The 20,658-nt window shown below is 41.0% G+C and overlaps 1 protein-coding gene across 3 annotated transcripts in view; it reads right to left on the bottom strand.

Annotated features, from left to right (window-relative positions):
- The window catches only part of LRRC36 (leucine rich repeat containing 36), a 57,731-nt gene that overhangs the window by 9,759 nt on the left and 27,314 nt on the right, over positions 1-20,658 (bottom strand). For all 3 annotated transcript variants that reach the window (XM_024233890.2, XM_054534950.1, XM_054534949.1), the window contains exons 6-10: positions 11,764-11,888; positions 10,122-10,173; positions 8,002-8,442; positions 4,201-4,499; positions 17-182 (exon numbers count right to left, since the gene is read on the bottom strand). In XM_024233890.2, coding sequence (XP_024089658.1) covers positions 17-182; positions 4,201-4,499; positions 8,002-8,442; positions 10,122-10,173; positions 11,764-11,888 — 1,083 coding nt within the window. The remainder of the gene's footprint in view (positions 1-16; positions 183-4,200; positions 4,500-8,001; positions 8,443-10,121; positions 10,174-11,763; positions 11,889-20,658) is intronic.

Raw genomic sequence — 20,658 nt, 5'->3', positions numbered from 1 at the left:
GAATGCATTCACTCACCGAGAAACTTCTTGTTGAGGAGGAGGGAGCCGGAGCCATTCCAGTGCTTATCCACAAGTTCCAGGAGCTGTCTGAGGACAGTGGCCACATGGGGGGTTCTGGCAGAGATGGGGGGACTGTGGTTTCCAGGCAAACCGTGCAAACTACCCAGGTCACTAGAGAGAGGCTCAAGAGAAAAAAAAAGCAAAAACAAACAAACAAAAAACCCAACCATTTGTCATTCTTACACAATAAGGGAAGTAAGAATTTAGACATTTAGACTTTTTTTTTTTTTTTAATTTTTTTTTGGAGACAAAGTCTCGCTCTGTCACCCAGGCTGGAGTGCAGTGGTGCGATCTGGGCTCACTGCAATCTCTGCCTCCCGGGTTCAAGCGATTCTTCTGCCTCAGCCTCCCAAGTAGCTGGGATAGGCGTGTGCCACCACACCCGGCTAAGTTTTGTATTTTTAGTAGAGATGGGGTTTCACCATATTGGCCAGGCTGGTCTCAAACTCCCGACCTCGTGATCCTCCCGCCTCGGCTTCCCAAAGTGTTGGGATTACAGGTGTGAGCCATTGTGCCTGGCCTAGACTTTTTAAAAAGTGAAAAAGATGATTTCATCTTTCAGTTTGGATTTGAGTAGCATAATATTATTTATGTCTAAGACAAAAACATAAGATATTCCAGGATAATTTCAAAGGTAACAGTATCTTGTATTATAATTTTTAATAGATATTTTCAGGCCAGGCCCGGTGGCTCATGCCTGTAATCCCAGCATTTTGGGAGGCCGAGGCAGGCAGATCACTTGAGCTCAGGAGCTCGAGACCAGCCTGGCCAACATGGTGAAATCCTACCTCTACTAAAAACACAAAAATTAGCCAGGCGTGGTGGTGGGCAGCCTGTAATCCCAGCTACTCAGGAGGCTGAGGCAGGAGAATTGCTTAAACCCGGGAGGCAGAGGTTGCAATGAGCCAAGATCATGCCACTGCTCTCAAGCCTGGGCGACAGGGCAAGACTATGTCACAAAATAATAGTAGAAATTTTCAGAAGAAAATTAAAAATTTGTTGTTTGACACCTACATCTATGGTTCAATATGTTACATAATAGAAAGATTAAATTGCAGAACATTTTAAAAATAGTATTATATTTTATAAAATAAATGAGAGTAATATAAAAAATTATAACTCTAAGTAAGCTTATATTTAATATATTAATATATAATAAACATAAATATTCTATAATATTTTATTTAAGACAGGGTCCAGCTCTGTACCCAGGCTGGAGTGCAATGGTGTGATATTGGCACACTGTAGCCTTGAACTCCTGGGCTCAAGCGATCCTCCTACCCCAGCTTCTCGAATAGGTGGAACTACAGGTGTGCACCACTGTGCCTGGCTAATTCTATATTTTATTTATGTGTTTATTTATTTATTTTTTGAGATAGAGTCTTGCTCTATTGCCCAGGCTGGACTGTAGTCGCATGATCTTAGTTCACTGCAACATCTGCCTCCCAGGTTCAAGCAATTCTCATGACTCAGTCAACCCAAGTAGCTGGGATAATAGGTGTGCACCACCATGCCCAGCTAATTTTTGTATTTTTAGTGGAGACAGCGTTTTGCCAAGTTGGCCAGGCTGGTCAAAAATTCCTGGTCTAAGTGATCTGACTGCCTCGGCCTCGCAAAGTGCTGGGATTACAGGCGTGAGCCACCATGCCTGGTTTTTTTTTTTTTTGAGACAGAGTCTTGCTCTGTCACCCAGGCTGGAGTGCAGTGGCCCAATCTTGGCTCGTCGCAACCTCTGCCTCCCGGGATCAAGTGATTCTCCTACCTCAGCCTCCTGAGTAGCTGGGACTACAGGCGTGCGCCACCACACCCAGCTAATTTTTTGTATTTTTAGTAGAGATGGGGTTTCACCATGTTGGCCAGGATGGGCTCAAACTCCTGACTTCAGGTGATCTGCCTGCCTCGCCTCCCAAAGTGCTGGGATTACAGGTGTGAGCCACTGCACCCGGTCCATGCCTGGCTTTAAAAAAAAAATGTAAAAAATACTCTTTTTGGAAATTTTCTGACTTACACCTTTCATAAATTAAAGAGTATATTTCTTTTTTATTTATATTCAAGTGGCTCTTTTAAAGCTTTCCATAAACAGAAAAATAATGTCTAACAGAAAAAAATGAGTTTTTAGGATCGCCTAGAAAAGCATATTGAAATTTTAACATTTATTTATTTGTTTGTTTATTTATTTATTTTTTTGTAGAGAGAGGATCTCATATGTTGCCCAGGATGATCTTAAAGTCCTGGCTTCAAGTGATCCTCCACCTTGGCCTCCCAGAGTGTTGGGATTACAGGTGTGAGCCACAGCAACTAGCCAGATTTTAACAATATAACATGAAATAGAGGTTAAAAAATTTCCTAGAGCATGTCTGATTAATATAACATCCCAAATATGCTAAATGTTGCTGGATCTTCACTCTGAATACAGTAACACAAGTTAGTGTTATTGTCTGGTAAAATAGGCATAGGGGACTGAGAATGAAAAGAGGCCAAAAAACTAAATAAAACATTACAAGACTGCCCCCTTTGGTGCACAAAAATTACAGCCACTTCCAAAGTTCTGAAAACTGAATAGGAAGTCTTTAAGAGTAGAAAACAAAAACAAAAAAACACTCCAAACAAACAAACAAAAACCCTGTAAACCCACCCCAATGTGTAAGATTTCCAACTGAAAAATAAGTAACTAGAAATGGCTGTTTTTGACCAAATCTCCTGCTTCTTTACAGGGCAGTAAATGATTAATTGACAAATGGTTCCTATGGCAAAGTTTCTTGGGTACAAGGGAAGAGAAGACTCTAAGAGCTGGGGTTCTTCTAACCACATGGATGGATCTTCCTCATGATGGAAGTAGAACCTGGAGAAAAATGAACATTCAAAAAGACAAGAGAGGACAGTAGAAGGCATTCTCCACAAGGGATGTATGCAAAGGCAGAAGCAAAACTTGTTAAGAAGTGATAATGATAAAAGTTTTATTGTATGACACTATCACACTAGGATATTTTATTTTATTTTATTTTATTTTATTTTTTTGGAGACAGAGTCTCACTCTGTTGCCTACGCTGCAGTGCAATGGCGTGATCTCGGCTCACCACAACCTCCGCCTTCCAGGTTCAAGTGATTCTCCTGCCTCAGCCTCCCAAGTAGCTGGGATTACAGGCATGTACCACCAAGCCCGGCTAATTTTATATTTTTAGTAGAAATGGGGTTTCTCCACGTTGCTCAGGCTGGTCTCCAGCTCCTGACCTCAGGTGATCCGCCCGCCTCGGCCTCCCAAAGCGCTGGGATTACAGATGTGAGCCACCGTGCCTAGCCACTAGGATATTTTATAAAATGAATTACATGTATATTGTTTATGTGGGAATGGTTCTTGATTTTTCATTCATTCTCTGAACTACTTTCAGCTAAAAATCCCTTGGATAATCTAATTCATCTTCTGTTGGCTGCTACATTGGAAAAAAATTTTAAATCCTTTTAACTTCTAGACAGAAAAGCAAAGCAATGCTCTTATTATTATTATTTTTTATGAAACTGAGTCACTCTGTCACCCAGGCTGGAGTGCAGTGGTGTGATCTCGGCTTACTGCAACCTCCACCTCATGGGTTGAAGTGAGTCTCCTGCCTCAGCCTCCCGAATAGAGTAGCTGGCACTACAGGCGCGCGCCACCACACCCAGCTAATTTTTGTATTTTTAGTAGAGATGGGGTTTCGCCATGTTGGCCTGGCTGGTCTTGAACTCCTGACCTGAGGTGATCCACCCACTCAGCCTCCCAAAGTGCTGGGATTACAGGCATGAACCACTGTGCCCAGCCTGAAGCAATGCTTTTATAAGAACTATTTCATGTGTGGCCGAAGCAAATGTGTAAATATGATGAGACTGTAAACACAGATGCTACAGATTTCAATCTTCAGCCAGAAGATCAGGGACAGTTCTCCCTGTGATATAAGTGAGAAAATGGCAGCAGTGGAGGAATGACTTTCCCAAGGGCAGAAGGCTCAACAGGCGTTAGCTTGGCAATATTAGCCGCCAGCCTCTGAAAATCTCTTTGAATTTCTAGCCCTGTTGGTCAGAACCACCTCCATTCCCAACAGAACCCTCATTCTGGTCTTGAACCTGACATGTTTCTTGCACAAACACAAACAAGCCAACACTTGCCTCGCTGCCTGTAGCATCTCGGAAACCATGCTTTAGATTCAGGTTGGCAAGGATATTGTCCTTCCATTTGAATCCTCTCTTCGATGGGCTTAGAGACCTCTTGGTAAAAATCTTTCTGTCTTCTGAAGTCCCAGGAGACAACAGCAGTGTCCGCAGAGGAGTTGTCCTGTTTCCCAGGACAGCGTTGTTTGGGACAGAACCATGTGCTGGTGTTAAATCACCCAGATTGGTAGATAATTGTTGCTCTACATTGACAAGTACAGCAGGGTCACTGTTGAAATGGGTTGTGGCATACAGATCTGTGGAGGAAACAGGCTAACAGATGAACCTGCCCTCTGATTGCCTCATGTCTCACTTCTATCGATACCTGGCCTGTAGTCCAAGGGTCATAATAACCACTCCCTAGCATACATCCTCAACTCTGACAAAACTCCAACTCTGGTTAAATCCAACTGTCCACATGTTCCAAGCCTACACCAGAGCAGGGGAACATAGCTGGAGAAAAAACGCATCTGTTCTGACCTTTCTCACTTTAAACTCATGACCACTATTGTAACTGTGCCCTTAGTGGTGCCCAGTTCTTCTGATTTTTTTTTTTTTTTTTTTGAGAGAGTCTCGCTCGGTTGTCCCAGGTGGAGTGCAGTGGCACAATCTCGGCTCACTGCAACCTCTGCCTCCTGAGTTCAAGATATTCTCCTGCCCCAGCCTCCCGAGTAGCTGGGTCTACCCACCATGCCCAGCTAATTTTTGTATTTTTAGTAGAGACGGTGTTTCACCATCTTGGCCATACTGGTCTTGAACTCCTGGCCTCAAGTGATCCGCTGGCCTTGGCCTCCCAAAGTGCTGGGATTATAGGCGCGAGCCACTGTGCCTAGCATCTCCTAATATAATACTCTGGCCAATTTATTCTATTCTCTGAGACAAATATTTCACATCTCTCTTCAAACTTCCAACACCTTCTCTTCCCTCCTTACTCCCAGGTGCCAACCTCCTTTATTTCCCTGAGAGGCAATCAAAGAAAACATCTACATGATCACACCATCAAATCTACCAACTCTCCTGTATCTGTATTAATAAATTCTCTGCCTTCCTTCTTATTACTATAGATGAACTATCTGTGCTTTTATTTAAAACCAGCCTCTCCAATGGTGGACTGGATTCCATTTTCTTGTAATGGTCCCTTTTCTCCCTGGCATCATCAGTTTTCCCTCTACTAGATCACTTCTACCAGGATCTCCTTGACCCCATCCCCTCTCCAGCTAGTTCCATTTCTCTGCTTCCCTTTACTGCAAAACTCCTTGAAGGGGTTGATATGGGTTGGCTGTGTCCCCACCCAAATCTCATCTTGTATTGTAGCTCCCATAATTCCCACATGACATGGGAGGGACCTGGTGGGAAGTAACTGAATTATGGGGGCGGGTCTTTCCCATGCTGTTCTCGGTGATAGTAAGTCTCACAAGATCTGATGGTTTTATAAAGGGGAGTTCCCCTACACAAGCTCTCTTGCCTGCCACCATGTAAGATGTGACTTTGCTCCTCATTCACCTTCCGCCATGATTGTGAGGCCTCCCCAGCCATGTGGAACTGTGAGTCAATTAAACCTCTTTCCTTTATAAATTACCCTGTCTTGGTATGTCTTTATTAGCAGTGTGAGAACAGACTAATACAAGGGCTGTCTATATTCAGTAACTTTACTGCCTTGCTTCCAATTTTTTTCTTGAATTCACCTCAGTGAGGCTTTCATTCTCATGCATCCCCTGAAGCTGTTCACTAATGTCTTCTTCATTGCCAAATACCATAATCACTTCTCAGTCCCAGGCTCCCTCTCTCCCTATCAGAAGAAGCATTTAACCTAGCATTGATCACTCCCTCCTTCTTGAAACACATTCCTCACTTGGCTTCCAGGATATCACTTCCTCTTGGCTTTTTCCCCTCTTACTTACTGGCTGCTGCTTTCTCACTTTCCATGATGGTTTCTCTTTACCTACTTCTAATTGTTGGAGGGCTCAGGACGAGTCCTTAGATCTCTTTTCTATCTATATTCACTCTTTCAGTGAGATTTCATCCAGTCTCAGAGTTTTACTGTCACCCATACACTTATAATCTCCAAATTTATATTTCCAGCCATACCTTCTTCCCTAAACTCTGGACTAGTATGTCCAATTACCAAATTGGCATCTCTGGAAAGTTTTAATAAGGCACCTGAAACTTAAGATGTCCAAAACCCAACTCTTGACATTTATCTTAAAATCTATATCTCCCATTCTTTTCCATCTTAGTAAATGAAAGCTCTGTTCTTCTAGTTATTCAGACTCAAAACCACAGAATCACCATTGACCCTCTTTCTCCCACACTTCATCCTGGATCCATCAGCAAACCATGGAGTGTCATCTTCAGAACATATTCAGAATCTGACTACTTCTCACCACCTCCACCGCTATCTGTCTAGCCCAAGCCATCATCATCTGTTACGCTGATTCCAATCTCTCCAAAGCATTTAAAAAAAATTTCTACCCTGTTCCCCATAGTCTATTCTCAACCCCACATCCACAGTAATTCTTAAGTGAGATCACATCACTCCCTTGCTACAAACTCTAACTCCTTCTGATCTCACCCAGAAAAAATTCTGGCATCTTTCCTACTTCATCTATACACTCTACTTTCTTTGCTGAGGCCGCACTGGCCTCCCTGAGGTTCCTTGTACATGAAAAGTATGTTCCAGCCTCAGGACTTTTGCATTTATTCCCACTGTCTAGAAAGTTCTCCTCCCAGACCCACATGGCTTACACTCCCACTTCATTCAAATCTCTACTTTTATGGTGTCTCATCAGAGAAGCTTTCTGGACCATTCTATCTAAAGCATCGCCTCCTCCTTATCACGCTCTATGCCCTTATATAATTTTTTCACAGCATTTACCATAACCTGACATGTATTTACATGCTAAAATGTTTATCATGTGTCTTACCCCATGAGAATGTAAGCTCTATGAATGTAGGGACTGTCTTCTTATTATGGTAAAATATACATGGAACTTTATTTTGTTTGCTACTTTATCTCCAGAGCTAGAACAGTGTCTGGGACACTGTAGGTGTTCAATGAGTTTGGTTGAATAAATAAATAACAGAAGAGTGATCTCTGTCACTAACTCTGAAACTAACTTCTGTTTTTGTTTTCAAGACAGAGTCTTGCTCTGTTGCCCATGGAGTGCAGTGGCCCGATCTTGGCTTACTGCAACCTCTGCCTCCCAGGTTCAAGCAATTCTTCTGCCTCTCGGCCTCCTGAGTGGCTGGGATTACAGGCGCATGCCACTATGCTCAGCTATTTTGTGTGTGTGTGTGTGTGTGTGTGTGGGTGGGTGTGTGTATTTTTGGTAGAGAAGGGGTTTCACCATGTTGGCCAGGCTGGTGTCGAACTCCTGAGCTCGTGATCCGCCCGGCTCAGCCTCCCAAAGTGCTGGGATTACAGGCATGAGCCACCATGCCCAGCCTGAAACTAACTTCTTCTGGAAGTAACTCAGAATAGAAGTGACTGTGAGTAAAGACTAGATGTCCTGGGATACTGCTTAACTAAAATAGCAAGTAGCTGTGATGCTCACTTTCCTACAAATTTTCCCTAACATATATATCATGTTAAACTCATACCCTACAGATTTCTGGAGGTTCCAAGAACCACTGGTGACCCTAAAATACAACTTAAGAAATGCTAATACAATTTCAGAAGGGTTAATTCCAAAATTTTCAGTTATATCTTCTATCTTCATGCCTATGAAGAAGACTTGTAAACTTACAGGAAGCTGTTACCTGAACTAAGCTTCAAAAGCCTTCCAGTGCTGGAGTCAGGGTTTGACAGAGAAGTTAATAAGTCTCCACAGGAATGTGAAGCGGTGGCCTTTATGTCATTTGAAGGCTTTATGCTATACTCTTGATAGTTCTTGCTTCTCTGAGGCCTTTTACCAAGACTTCCATGCAGGGATAGAGTTTGAGAATAACAACTGTCACAATTTTCCAGACCAACATCTGAAGGTAACTGATAGGGATGGATCTGGCTAGAATCACCCACATCCAGGCGTTTACTCAATGAGGCATCATGGGTAAGATGAAAAGTATCGGGTTTTGGTATCAATTCCTTTTCTGGAGAAGAACCTGAAGACTTATTGTCCAAAAAAGATACTTGGTACCCTTCTCTAGTCATCTTCTCTGGGGATCGGACTGTGGACTGACGAGGTGAGTAGTGTCTGAACTCTAAACACCACCAAGGCAAAAAAACAAAACATGATAAGAATTCTTTGTAGCCTAGCTGGGAGTACCTCTGTTCACTGAACATACTCTCTGTCTGCCAGCAACACCTCTTAGGAAGAGGTGGTTTATAATTCTGATCAATGGTAGCATAAAGTGATGAAAGGACTTCCACATGGAACACCACCACCACCAATAAAATGTGGGACTTTTGTGTAAACAGTAAAGAATCTATAACATTCTGGAGACACATTCTGTTTTCTTTTTTTTTTTTTTTTTTTTCTTGAGACAGAGTCTCACTCGGTCGCCCAGGCCGGAGTGCAGTGGCGCAATCTCAGCTCACTGCAACCTCCGCTTCCCAGGGGGAAGCGATTCTCGTGCCTCAGCCTCCCGAGTAACTGGGATTACAGGCACATGCCACCATGCCCAGCTAGCTTTTGTATTTTTAGTAGAGATGGGGTTTCACCATGTTGGCCAGGCTGGTCTCCAACTCCTGACCTCAAGTGATCCACCCGCCTTGGCCTCCCAAAGTGCTGAGATTATAGGCATGCACCATCATGCCCGGCTAATTTTTGTATTTTTTGTAGAGATGGAGTTTCACCATGTTGGCCACGCTGGTCTCAAACTCCTGACCTCAGGTGATCCACCTGCCTCAGCCTCCCAAAATGCTGGGATTACAGGCATGAGCCACTGCGCCTGGTCCGAAAAAAAATTTTTTTTTAATTAGCCAGGTGTGGTGATAGTCCTAACTACTTGGGAGGCTGAGGTGGGAGGATTGCTTGAGCCCAGAAGTTTGAGGTTATTATGAGCTCTGATTGTGCCACTGTACTCTACTCCAGCCTGGGCAACAGATTGAGACCTTGTCTCAAAAATAAAAAAAAATAAAAAAAAAAGAGGGAAGGAAGTGGGAAGAGAGATAGAGAACGAACTGCCTAGAAATCTACACCCATCTAAAATACCCTTCAAGAATGATAGTGAAATAGAGGCATTATCACACAAAGAAAAGCTGAAAGAGCTCAACACTAATAGACCTACATTAAAGTATGTACCACTGTAAGGCAAAGGAAAATGATATCAGAAGGGAAGCCTGGGAAGAAAAAGAAAGTGAGCAAACAGTAGTAAATAAATGGATAGATTTAAATCTACACTGACTATATAAAAAATAATATCTTGTGAAGTCTTTAAAAATATAGAGAATTAAAATTCATAATAACAACATATAAGTCAGGAAAGAGTAAATGAAATAAAGTACTGTAAGGTTTTTGAATTATCCAAAAGAAGACTTAAGGTATTAACAATTTAAAAATTATGTAAGTTGAGGATACATATTATCGTTTGGGGAATAATACTAAAAGTATAGAAAATGTATATAACTTATAAACCAGTAGAGAGAAACAAATGGATGAATAAAAAAATAATAAATACCAAAGAAGGCAAGAAAGGTAAGAAAAAGAATAGTCAGCCAATGCAAAAAAAAATCAAGAACAAAGGAGGTCAGAATATACACTCTTTAAATAGAAAAGTCTCACAGGTTACTAATCATCCAGGACAGTCCCTCACAAAAGCAGAAATTAGTTGACTAAATAGGGCCCCCATATTGAGACATCTTCATCTCCCAAATCCCATCACATCCAGACTTCTATGATTAGTGTGGGGGAAAAATACTCAGTGAGCAAAATATTTACCATCTTCCTGGTGATTGTCACTTGGCATCTCCCTTCTTGCTACTTCCTGTGTCTAAAAAAAGTTCGAAAGTTTAGGTAGAAGGAAGTCCATGTGAGTTCAAATGTGAGCTTATTAGACCAGGGGTTCAGAATACCTTCCTATTAATGGGAAAGACTATCCTTGCAAGCTAGGGAAACAGACCTTTAAGCAAAGGTCCAGTTTAAGTCTATTTTGAAACAGTCACAATACAAGGAGATTCCAGAGTTGTTTGAATATCCTTAGGAGGTAAAGGACATAGCAAACAATGACTGTACTTTCTCTGCCTTAGATAGCTCATAGAAGGTAGATGAGGGCCACTTTCCAACTTTGCTTTTTCTGTTGAAAGGACTCTCATGCTTATTTTACCAGCTGGTAAAGCTATCAACCACCATAGCTAAGGGGGTTTTAATAGGCTGAAAATTAATCTGAGGCATAACTAGGCAAGGACTGAAGCAAAACAGAAAGCCATCTACGGTTTGCTTTTAAAAAAATTATCTTAAACTATTCAGTGTCTTTTTGGTAGTCATGGAGAGAAAGAAATCACACTTCCTTATTTCTTAAACTAGAAAGATACAGCAAACTATTCAATTTCCTTTTTTCTCACTTCAAGAAGTAATTTCAGAGAAGTTTTTTTGTTTGCTTTTTTATCTAAGAAGTGCTATTTAACTGGAGATTGCAATACTCTTTGTCTCCATTTCCTTAAGTCAATATGGTTTTAAAAAATGGTAACTGAGATCGTTTCTAAGTCACCCAAGTAGAATCTCCAAAAACAAAGAAACTGATTAAATGCTTATCTTTTTAAAAGATGAAGGTAGTCTATACCCGAACTGAAAAGAATAGTACTAACTTTTTACTAATTCAGTCTTGATTATCCAAATTATGGATTAATCAGAGCCTTTGCTGCTTTTCTTTCTCCTCCTGTCTATTTTCTACAATTTTATTGCTCATAAATGTATCAAAGAAAAGGCACAGAAAGGGAGAAGGTGAATATAAAGTAGTCAGTTCTGCTCCTTGTATCATATTCACTCACACAAACAAGTCTTACATAATGGTTGCATTCCTTCTGTCACCAATTTTTTTCACTAAAACCTTATTTTTCACTCCTCCCCCATCTTGCATGATCTCTATCTTCCCATTGCCCACAACTTCCATGCCATCTTTACCCCTTAAACTTTACTTTTTCGGTTATACTGCAGAGGCAGCTTTGGGAAAGTCATACCTAAAATGTAAGACTCAGTATTAAAGGGTGTAGGTAGAAAATGTAAGAAGCAAGGCAACAGGAGATGGAGATATTGGATAGAGGGGAGAAAATTTAAAATCAGCCAAAAACTGTAACAGTTGCCTTCTTGTTTGAGGACCAAAATGCCTGTCATAGATATGCTAAAGTTATATATGTAAATATATGACATTAGATAACAGGTTAGTGTGAGAGAGAGGGAAATGTGAGATTGAAATTAATGGAGAAGGTACTCTGCATTCTGTCCCGCCCTTTCCTTTAAAAGGGTCTAAAATGCCTTCATCAAACAAGTCCTCTGAGACCTTCATAAATAACTGAGAGCCCACTGAATTATCAGTATTAATCATTGACTAGTCAACAGATCAGCAGGAGAGTGAATACATTACCTCTGTCCCCAGTGGGAACGTGTCTAATTTCTGATCAGGTGTACCATTGTCCTGAGTTGCAGAAGTACTTAGGGAATCCTTTATTTCCCGGTTGGGGAAGGGAATAAAAAGTCCCTTGTTTGAGTCTGTGTTAAAAGAAAAAGCAAACAATGAAGCACTCACTGACCAGACTTCAAAGGCAGCATGTCTAATGGAAAGATACTAAAAGGAAAGTCACAAGATTGAGTGCTAGTTCTGGTGCCACCACTTGGAGACCACATGAATTTGAGCAAATCTCTTAACCTCTCTACATCTCTCACTTCATTTGGAAAACAGAGATGATAAAATCTAAACTGCCTATCTCTTAGGGTTGAGCCAGATTAAAACAGGATAATGGATATGAAATGGCTTCATAATTTATGAAGTGCTCAACAGAAACTGAGTGGAAGGCAAATATTTTGCACATTTCCTAAGCGAATAAATAATTAACTTTGATACCAATTCAATAATTTCCAACTACAGGAGGAGATACTGGGAATAGACTACTGGCATTACACATCTCCAGGGTACTAATCAGCAGTCAGCACTGATTGACCATTTCAAACTAGCCTTTTTCTGCCTTGCTTTCTCTCTTTTGCAAAAAGAGAAAACTAAGCTGGGCGTGGTGGCTCACGCCTGTAATCCCAGCACTTTGGGAAACTGAGGCGGGCAGATCACTTGAGGTTAGGAGTTCGAGACCACCCTGACCAACATGGTAAACCCCCTGTCTCTGCTAAAAATACAAAAATTAGCCAGGCCGGGCGTGGTGGTGCGCGCCTATAATCCCAGCTACTCAGGAGGCTAAGGCAGGAGAATCGCTTGAACCAGGGAGGTGGAGGTTGCAGTGAGCCGCGATTGTGCCACTGCACTCCAGCCTGGGCGACACAGTGAGACTCTATCTCAATAAAACAACAAACAAAACAAAACAAAAAAAAAAAAAAGAGAGAGAGAGAAACCAGTCAGGACCTATTTCATGGAGAAGAATGCTAAATCCTTAGGTCTCCCAATGTATTTTTTACAGTTTATTTTGTTTTATTCAATTGTAACTAATGCTATTAGAGAGATTCTTGTTTTATCTTGTTTTTTGGTTACCACACAGAGAATGTGGAAGTATCATCCCCTGCTATTTATAAAATCCTTGTAAAATTATTGATTAAATTAGTGATGGGGCTGGAAATATTCACCATGAGCTTAAATATATTTATTAGTAGTACTTTAGGCTCTGTATATATATTCAAACTTCTGGCCGGGCGCGGTGACTCACATTTGTAGTCCCAGCACTTTGGGAGGCTGAGGCGGGCAGATCATGAGGTCAGGAGTTTGAGACCAGCCTGGCCAACCTGGTGAAATCCCGTCTCTACTAAAAATACAAAAATTAGCTGGGCGTGATGGTGCACACCTGTAATCCCAGCTGCTGGGTAGGCTGAGGCAGGAGAACTGCTTGAACCCAGGAGGTAGAGGTTGCAGTGAGCCGAGATCGCGCCACAGCACTCCACTCTGGGCAACAGAGCAAGACTCTTTCTCGGGAACTAAAAAAAAAAACCAAACATATTAGAACACTCTGTATGTTATTTTGGGTGAGATTTGTTGTTGTTTTTTTTAAATTTTTACATTAAAAAAAAGTTTTAATAGAAATAGGGTATCCGTATGTTGCCCAGGCTGGTTTAGAACTCCTGGGCTCAAGCAATCTGCCAGCCTTGGCTTCCTAAAGTGTTGGGATTACATGCGTGAGCCACCAGGCCTGGTAAGATTTGTTTTATAGTGAAAAAATAATAATTTTTAAAAAGTAAAGGAAACAGTGTTCCATTTTCATTAAAAAATACTGTTTGGCCAGGCATGGTGGCTCATACCTATAATTTCAGCACTTTGGGAGGCCGAGGTGGGTGGATCACCTGAGGTCAGGAGTTCGAGACCAGCGTGGCCAACATGGTGAAACTCCATCTCTACTAAAAATACCAAAATTAGCCAGGCGTGGGCGCCTGTAATCCCAGCTACTCAAGAGGCTGAGGCAGGAGAATCGCTTGAACCCGGGAGGCAGAGGTTGCTGTGAGCTGAGATCGCGCCATTGCACTCCAGCCTGGGTGACAGAGTGAGACTCCATTTCCAAAAGAAAAGAGAAAATCTCATTAGTATTTTGCAGTTCACCTTTCAAATTCTGATGTTAGTTTAATACATATATTCACAAAAAAGTGACACATTTTAACTTTTTTTCCTGTTTTATAATTTTATTTTTTTACCAATATTTTTACTGTGATTAGAAAAATTATTTTAAAAATAAAAAGTAAAAATAACAAAAACTGTAGCTAGTTCTGGCCACTTTGGAAACTGTTATCAAGAAGAGCCTGTCAGCAATTCTATCACAGGCCAGGCACAGTGGCTCGTGCCTGTAATCCCAACGCTTTGGGAGGCCCAGGTGGGTGGATCACTTGAGCCCAGGAGTTCAACACCAGCCCGGGCAACATAGTGCGAGACCCCCCATCTCTATTGAAAATACAAAAATGAGCCAGGCTTAGTGGCATGAGTCCCAGCTATTTGGGAGGCTGAGGTGGGAGGAACCCTGAACTTGGGAAGTCGAGACTGCAGTGAACCAAGATTGTGCCACTGCACTCCAGCCTGAGTGACAGGAGTGAGACAAGAATGACAAGAAAGAGAGAACAATTCTATTAGGTTGTCATATTTGTACAAACGTTTTTCCACTCTTGATCAATACATTTATTAACGTATAATTCTGGGATTTGGGGTCTTCTGGGGGGACTTGAATGAAAACAAGAGTTTTGCTTTGTTTAAGGAATTTTTTTCCAGCAGGATTATGTAAGAAGATAGTATCAAGAACTTGGGCCTTTGTCAAACAATGTGCTCTTATGCTCACTTTCATCTACTGGTTCTGGCAACAGAAAGCCACTACAAGCCAATGCAACTGAGAGTAGACAGTGAATAAAGCCAGCCTCTTGAGAACCAGCCCCTCCATCCGTCTGGGACTCTAACATGCTTTCTATTTCTGAATTGCCTTCTGGGACTGAAATGTCCTACTTAAACACAAGATGCTCTTCCAACCACTGGACTCAACAGAACTACTTTTCTGCAAGTGACATGAGCTATCAACCTTTTTGTCCTCTGTTCCCACTGCAGTAGTACTACAGAAGAAACAAGGTGAAGCAGAAACTGCTAGTTGTAACACAGCTTTTGTGCGAATGAGAATGGTTAGTAGGCTGTGACTTTGGGTTCAGGACTCCTCTTACTCTTATCCTGTGGAACAAGACTTCGCAGGTGTTCAAGACCCTGCTCCATCCTGCTTTTCCTCCCACAACACATATGCTCTTTTCCAGATTCACAGGTTCCTTTTCTTTCAACCTATGTCTTGGTTCAAATCCCCTACCGCCTGAACTTCTTGCTGAATGCTCTCATAGTTCTCCTGGGTTTTAGCTATCACTTACATCTGAGTGACTCTAAATCTAAATGTCTTAACTCTGGTCTCTCTTCTGATGTCCAGACCTAAATTTCCTGAACAGCCCCCAATGAGTACCCGCACGCAACTAAAAAGTCAATATTTTCTTCTCTCTTTTTTTTTTTTTGAGACAGAGTCTTGCTCTGTTGTCCAGGCTCTGAAGTGCAATGGCTCAATCTCGGCTCACTGCAACCTCCGCCTCCCGGGTTCAAGCAATTCTCCCGCCTCAGCCTCCTGAGTAGCTGGGACTACAGGCATGCACCACCATGCCCAGCTAATTTTTTTGTATTTTTAGTAAAGACGGGGTTTCACTACGTTGGTCAGGCTGGTCTCGAACTCCTGACCTCAAATGATCCACCCACCTTGACCTCCCAAATTGTTGGGATTACAGGAGTGAGCCACCACGCCCAGCCAAAAATCAGTATTTTCTAACCAAACTCATTATCTTCACTTCCAGGCCTACTTCTGCTGCTGCTGCCTCCCCCAATCTTGTTATTGGCATTACTATCACCCAATCACTTAAGATACAAACTTGTTATTTGACTCTTACTCATCTGATATCTCAATTACCAAGTTCTACAGAATCACTCTATGACTGTGGGAGAAGCTTTATTTTAATTGAGATATAATTCATATATCATACAATTCATCCTTTTATAGTGTACAATTTAGTGTTTTTTAGTATATTCACAAAGTTGTGCAACTATCACCACTATCTAATTCTAGAATATTTCATCACCCCCAAAAGAAACCCCATAGCTGTCATTCCCAATTTTTCCCTCCCTTCCATCCTCTGGCAACCAACAATATACTTTCTGTCTCTATGCAATGGCCTATTCTGCAAATTTTATATCAATGGAATCATACAATATATGACCTTTTTGTCTGGCTTCTTTCACTTAGCCTGATGTTTTCAAAATACGTTACTGCATGTGTTAGTACTTCATTCCTTTTTAATGCCTGAATATGGATATATCATATTTTGTTTATTCATTCTTCACTCAGTGGCTATTATGAATAATGCTGCTTTCATTCCTGGACAAGTTTTTGTATGAACATAGGTTTCCATTTCTCTTAGGTATATATACCTAGGAGTGGAATTGCTGGATCAAATTTAACTTTATGTTTAACTTTCTGAGGAACTGCCAGACTGTTTTCCAAAACAGTTGCACAATTTTACTTTCCTACCAGCGATGCATGAGGACTCCAATTTCTGCACATCCTTGACATTGCTTTTTTTTATAGCAACTTTTTAAATTGCAAAACATATTTTATTTTTTATACATGTTACTTCATCACTGGATATTAAGCCCAGTATTCAATAGTTATCTTTTCTGCTCCTCCCCTTCCTCCCACCCTCCCAGCCATTGCTTATTATCTGTCCTTTTGATTCTAGTCGGCCTAGTGGATGTGAAGTGGTATCTCCTTGTAGTTTTGCTTTGCATTTCCCAGATGAATAGTGATGTTGAGCATCTTTCATGTGCTTTTGGCCAGCTGCATATCTTCTTTGGAGAAATGTCTATTCAAATTCTCTGCCCACATTTTTTTTTTAATTGGGTTGTTTTTGTTTTTTTTGTTATTGAGTTGTAAGAGTTCTTTATGTAGAATGGGTTGAGTACGTTAGCTCATGCCTGTAATCCCAGCACTTTAAGAGGCTGAGGTGGGAGAGTCGCTTCAGGCCAAGAGTTCAAGACCAGCCTGGGCAACACAGCAAGACCTTATCTCCACAAAAAACAAAATAGCTGGGTGCAAAAAAAAAAAAAATTAGTGGTGACATGCCTGTAGTCCCTGCTACTCAGGAGGCAGGAATATCACTTAAGCCCAGAAGTTTGAGGTTGCAGTGAGCTGTGATTGTGCCACTGTACTGCAGCCTGGGCATGCCACTACATTCCAGTTTTTAAAAATATAGAATGAATATTAATTAGATCCTTGTCAGATATAGTCTGCAAACATTTTCTCCTATTCTGTGGGTTGTCTTTCCACTTTGATAGCGTCCTTTAAAACACAAAAATTTTAATTTTTATGAAGTCCTTTGGTTGTTTTTTGTGTCATATCCAAGATACAGGATCACTCTTGAAAAAAAAAACTGATGCCTTGCTCTGCCACTATTATAAGTATGTCATATACAACAATCAAGAAAATGAAGGAATTTGTATTCTGAGATTATTTTTTTCTTGTCTTATCCTTTAGTTTATTTTATTCTTTTTCTTCAGATACAAAATATATCCAGCCCTTAATTCCAAAAGCAAATGTAATTATGACCTGTTGTCCAGCCCAGGTTTGAACATCCATATAATCAATGCGACAGGACAATTTGTTTGAAAATTGTTTTCTATTTGTAATAACAGAGAAATGGCTTTATCATACAGATACAGGGGCAAGTAACTAATAGCTACTTCTACTACCAGTAATCCCAGCTGGATGAGACTCCACTTCACATGTTTGTACAAACACTCTGCAATCAATGGGAGGCTGAGATCTGGCCAGATCCCCTTCAAGGACGGACTTGCTGCCTAGCTGCTGGAGGGCACTTTAGCCGTTTGCTCTTCATTCGGAGTCTGTCTTAGCTATCAAGAACCATCTCCTGATGCCATTCTCTTCCAAGGACAGTTCACTCCGCATGACAGAGCTAGGCAGGGGTACAAAGACCCAGGCATTTCAGCCTAGTAAGGGACATTCTGAAGGAAAGTTCTTACTCTAGAGCTCTCTCTCTGCTTAACCCTCTTTCCTCCCCTTCCTCTCAGTGTTAATCTCAAATAAACATATTGTACCCCAGATTCCACTGAGATAAAAATGTGAGCATAAATAATTTGTCTTTCACTAGTCTCCAAAACCATTTCTTTTCCATTGCTAATTACCAATAAAAACAACACAATCCCTGACATTTAAAATATTAATATGTAATAACTATTGCAGATATGATAATTATTAAAGGAAATTGGTGAGGTGGTTTTTTTCCCATCATGAACAGACTCTGTGTAATCTTAGTAACCTTGTATTTTTCCCCCTTTAAATAATAGTTATGTCTTTTACTCAGAAATTCCATTCTTCTGAAGTTTGAACTATATAGCAAAACATTGCAGGTAAAAATACTTCATGTTTTGTAACCAGGCTTTATTTTCGTATCCTCCAGGACTTAATCAATCTGTGCTTCCTCATCTGCATTTATTTTACCATTGGCCTCCGAGGACAGGTCCTCATTACCTCCCACTAACTAAATCTAGCTTGAGTTATCTCTCAAAATCACACATTTAAGCATGCCTCACCTCTAAGAGATCCTTATTATTACCTATTTTCAAGAGAAGAAAATGAACATAATTAGTAAAGAGGGCCTTTGCAATCCAGCCACAAGCTGAGTCAATTTCCTGATCTGTTTCACCTGTCTTTGCTGCTGCTTTTCCCTCTATATTGAATACCTTTTCCCCTCAGCTATACCCACTGAACTCTATTTTAATGCCCAACTAAAGTGTTGTTTTGTGCAGCCTTTTCCCAGGCCTGCAATGAGTACTAACTGCAACCACCTCTCCTCCATCCCTCTATATCTCTGCCACAGTGGAGCTCTTGTCTCACAGTAAAGCCTGACTTGTGACCTAATTAGCTGTAATAAATCTCTCCAAAATGGGAGTATGTGAAGATGTGACACTATTTTAATCATGTCCTTGTCTGCCTACCCCAACACAGGATTTGCCCAGTAGATATGCACTTCTTTGCTGAATAGCTCTCATTTCCACTGACTGAGATTGCTAACTGCCTCTCCCCCATATTCATTATTCCTCCCTTAGAACTCTCCCCATGACAGCCGTAGATTGTCAACATCTGGATTTCTATAAGAGAGATAAATGAACTTCTATCTTGTTTAAGTGACTATTTTGAGAAGTCTCTGCTACTCCAAGCTGATTTTTATTCAGCCAAAACTCCATCATGGCTAAACCAAGAGATGACATGGATCAACATGTTGAAGTGGGATGGATTTCAATGAGTTATAAAGAAGACCTTGACACATCTGCTAGACACAGGAATGAGCCACTGAGGGTGGCTGTGGTGGATTTTTCCTTGTTATTTTAGAATAAGATATTAGCTCAGTATATTTTCGGCAAGACTCTATTTAAAGGCAAATAGAACTGGCAAAAAGAGTGAGTTAGGTCGTTTCAACTAGTATCTATAGGATAAATGTAAATTGTTCTTAGTAAGGCATTCACTGTTCTCCAGAACCTGACCTTCTACCCAACATAAACCTTCCACCCAAACCACACCGACACATGGCTTTCTTCATGACCTACCATCCTCCTTACCACTTCCAGACAGTAATTCACACCAACCCCACCAATCAAAATGTGCTGCTCCTCTTTTCAGGCCATCCCATTGCTCTCCAGCCTGTAAGGTCTGATGGCTTTGTTTCCATATCTGCCGTAAAACCTTTCTCCACTGTCCCCAGCACACACTGGGCTTCTGTAGCATGTCACCAGCCACATCAGTGTTTCTCAAGCTCAATGTTCTAATAAACTCTGAGAACAGGAGTCCAGTTTGAGAAACTATAAGAAACTAAACTCAGTATATAAAAAGACATCTTAAAAAGATTATATTGGAACAATCTGGCAGTTTCTTACAAAGCTCAACATACTGTTATATGATCCAGCAATCATGTTCTTTGGTAATTACTCAAATGAGTTGAAAACTTATGCCCACATAAAAACCTGCACAAGGTTGTTTATAACAGTTCTAGTCATAATTGCCAAAACTTGGAAGCAACCAAGATGTCTTTCAGTGGGTGAGTGTATAAATAAACTGTGGTACATCCAGACAATAAAATATTATTCAGCACTAAGAAGAAATGAGCTGTCAAGCCATGAAAAGGCATGGAGGAAATTTAAGTGTATATTGCTAAGTGAAAGAAGCCAATCTGAAAGGCTACATACTGAATGATTCCAACTATATGACATTCTGGAAAAGGCAATATTATGGAGACAGTATAAAGATCAGTGGTTGCCAGGGATTAGAGAGGATGAAGGAATAAATAGGTAAGCACAGAGAATTCGTAGGGCAGTGAAGCTATTTTTGCATGATACTACAATGGTAAATACATGTCGTTATACATTCATCAAGCCCATAGAATGTACAACACCAAGAGCGAAACCTAATGTAAACTATGAACTTTGGGTTATAATGATGTGTCAGTGCAGGTTTATCCAATTGTAACAAATATACCACTCTGGGGCAGGATGTCCATAGTCGGGGAGGCTGTGCATGTGTGCAGGTAGGGTATATGGGAACTCTACTGCCTGATAAATTTTGCTGTGAATCTAAAACTGTTCTAAAAAATAAAATGTTTTAAAAATCAGATTATTGGCCAGGTGCAGTGTTTCACATCTGTAATCCCAGCACTTTGGGAGGCCCAGGTGGGTAGATCATTTGAGGTTAGGGGTTCCAGATCA

The sequence above is a fragment of the Pongo abelii genome, chromosome 18 (genome assembly GCF_028885655.2).
Source record: "Pongo abelii isolate AG06213 chromosome 18, NHGRI_mPonAbe1-v2.0_pri, whole genome shotgun sequence".
Taxonomy (NCBI): Eukaryota; Metazoa; Chordata; class Mammalia; order Primates; family Hominidae; genus Pongo; species Pongo abelii.
This window is presented reverse-complemented; position numbering and strand designations above follow the sequence as displayed.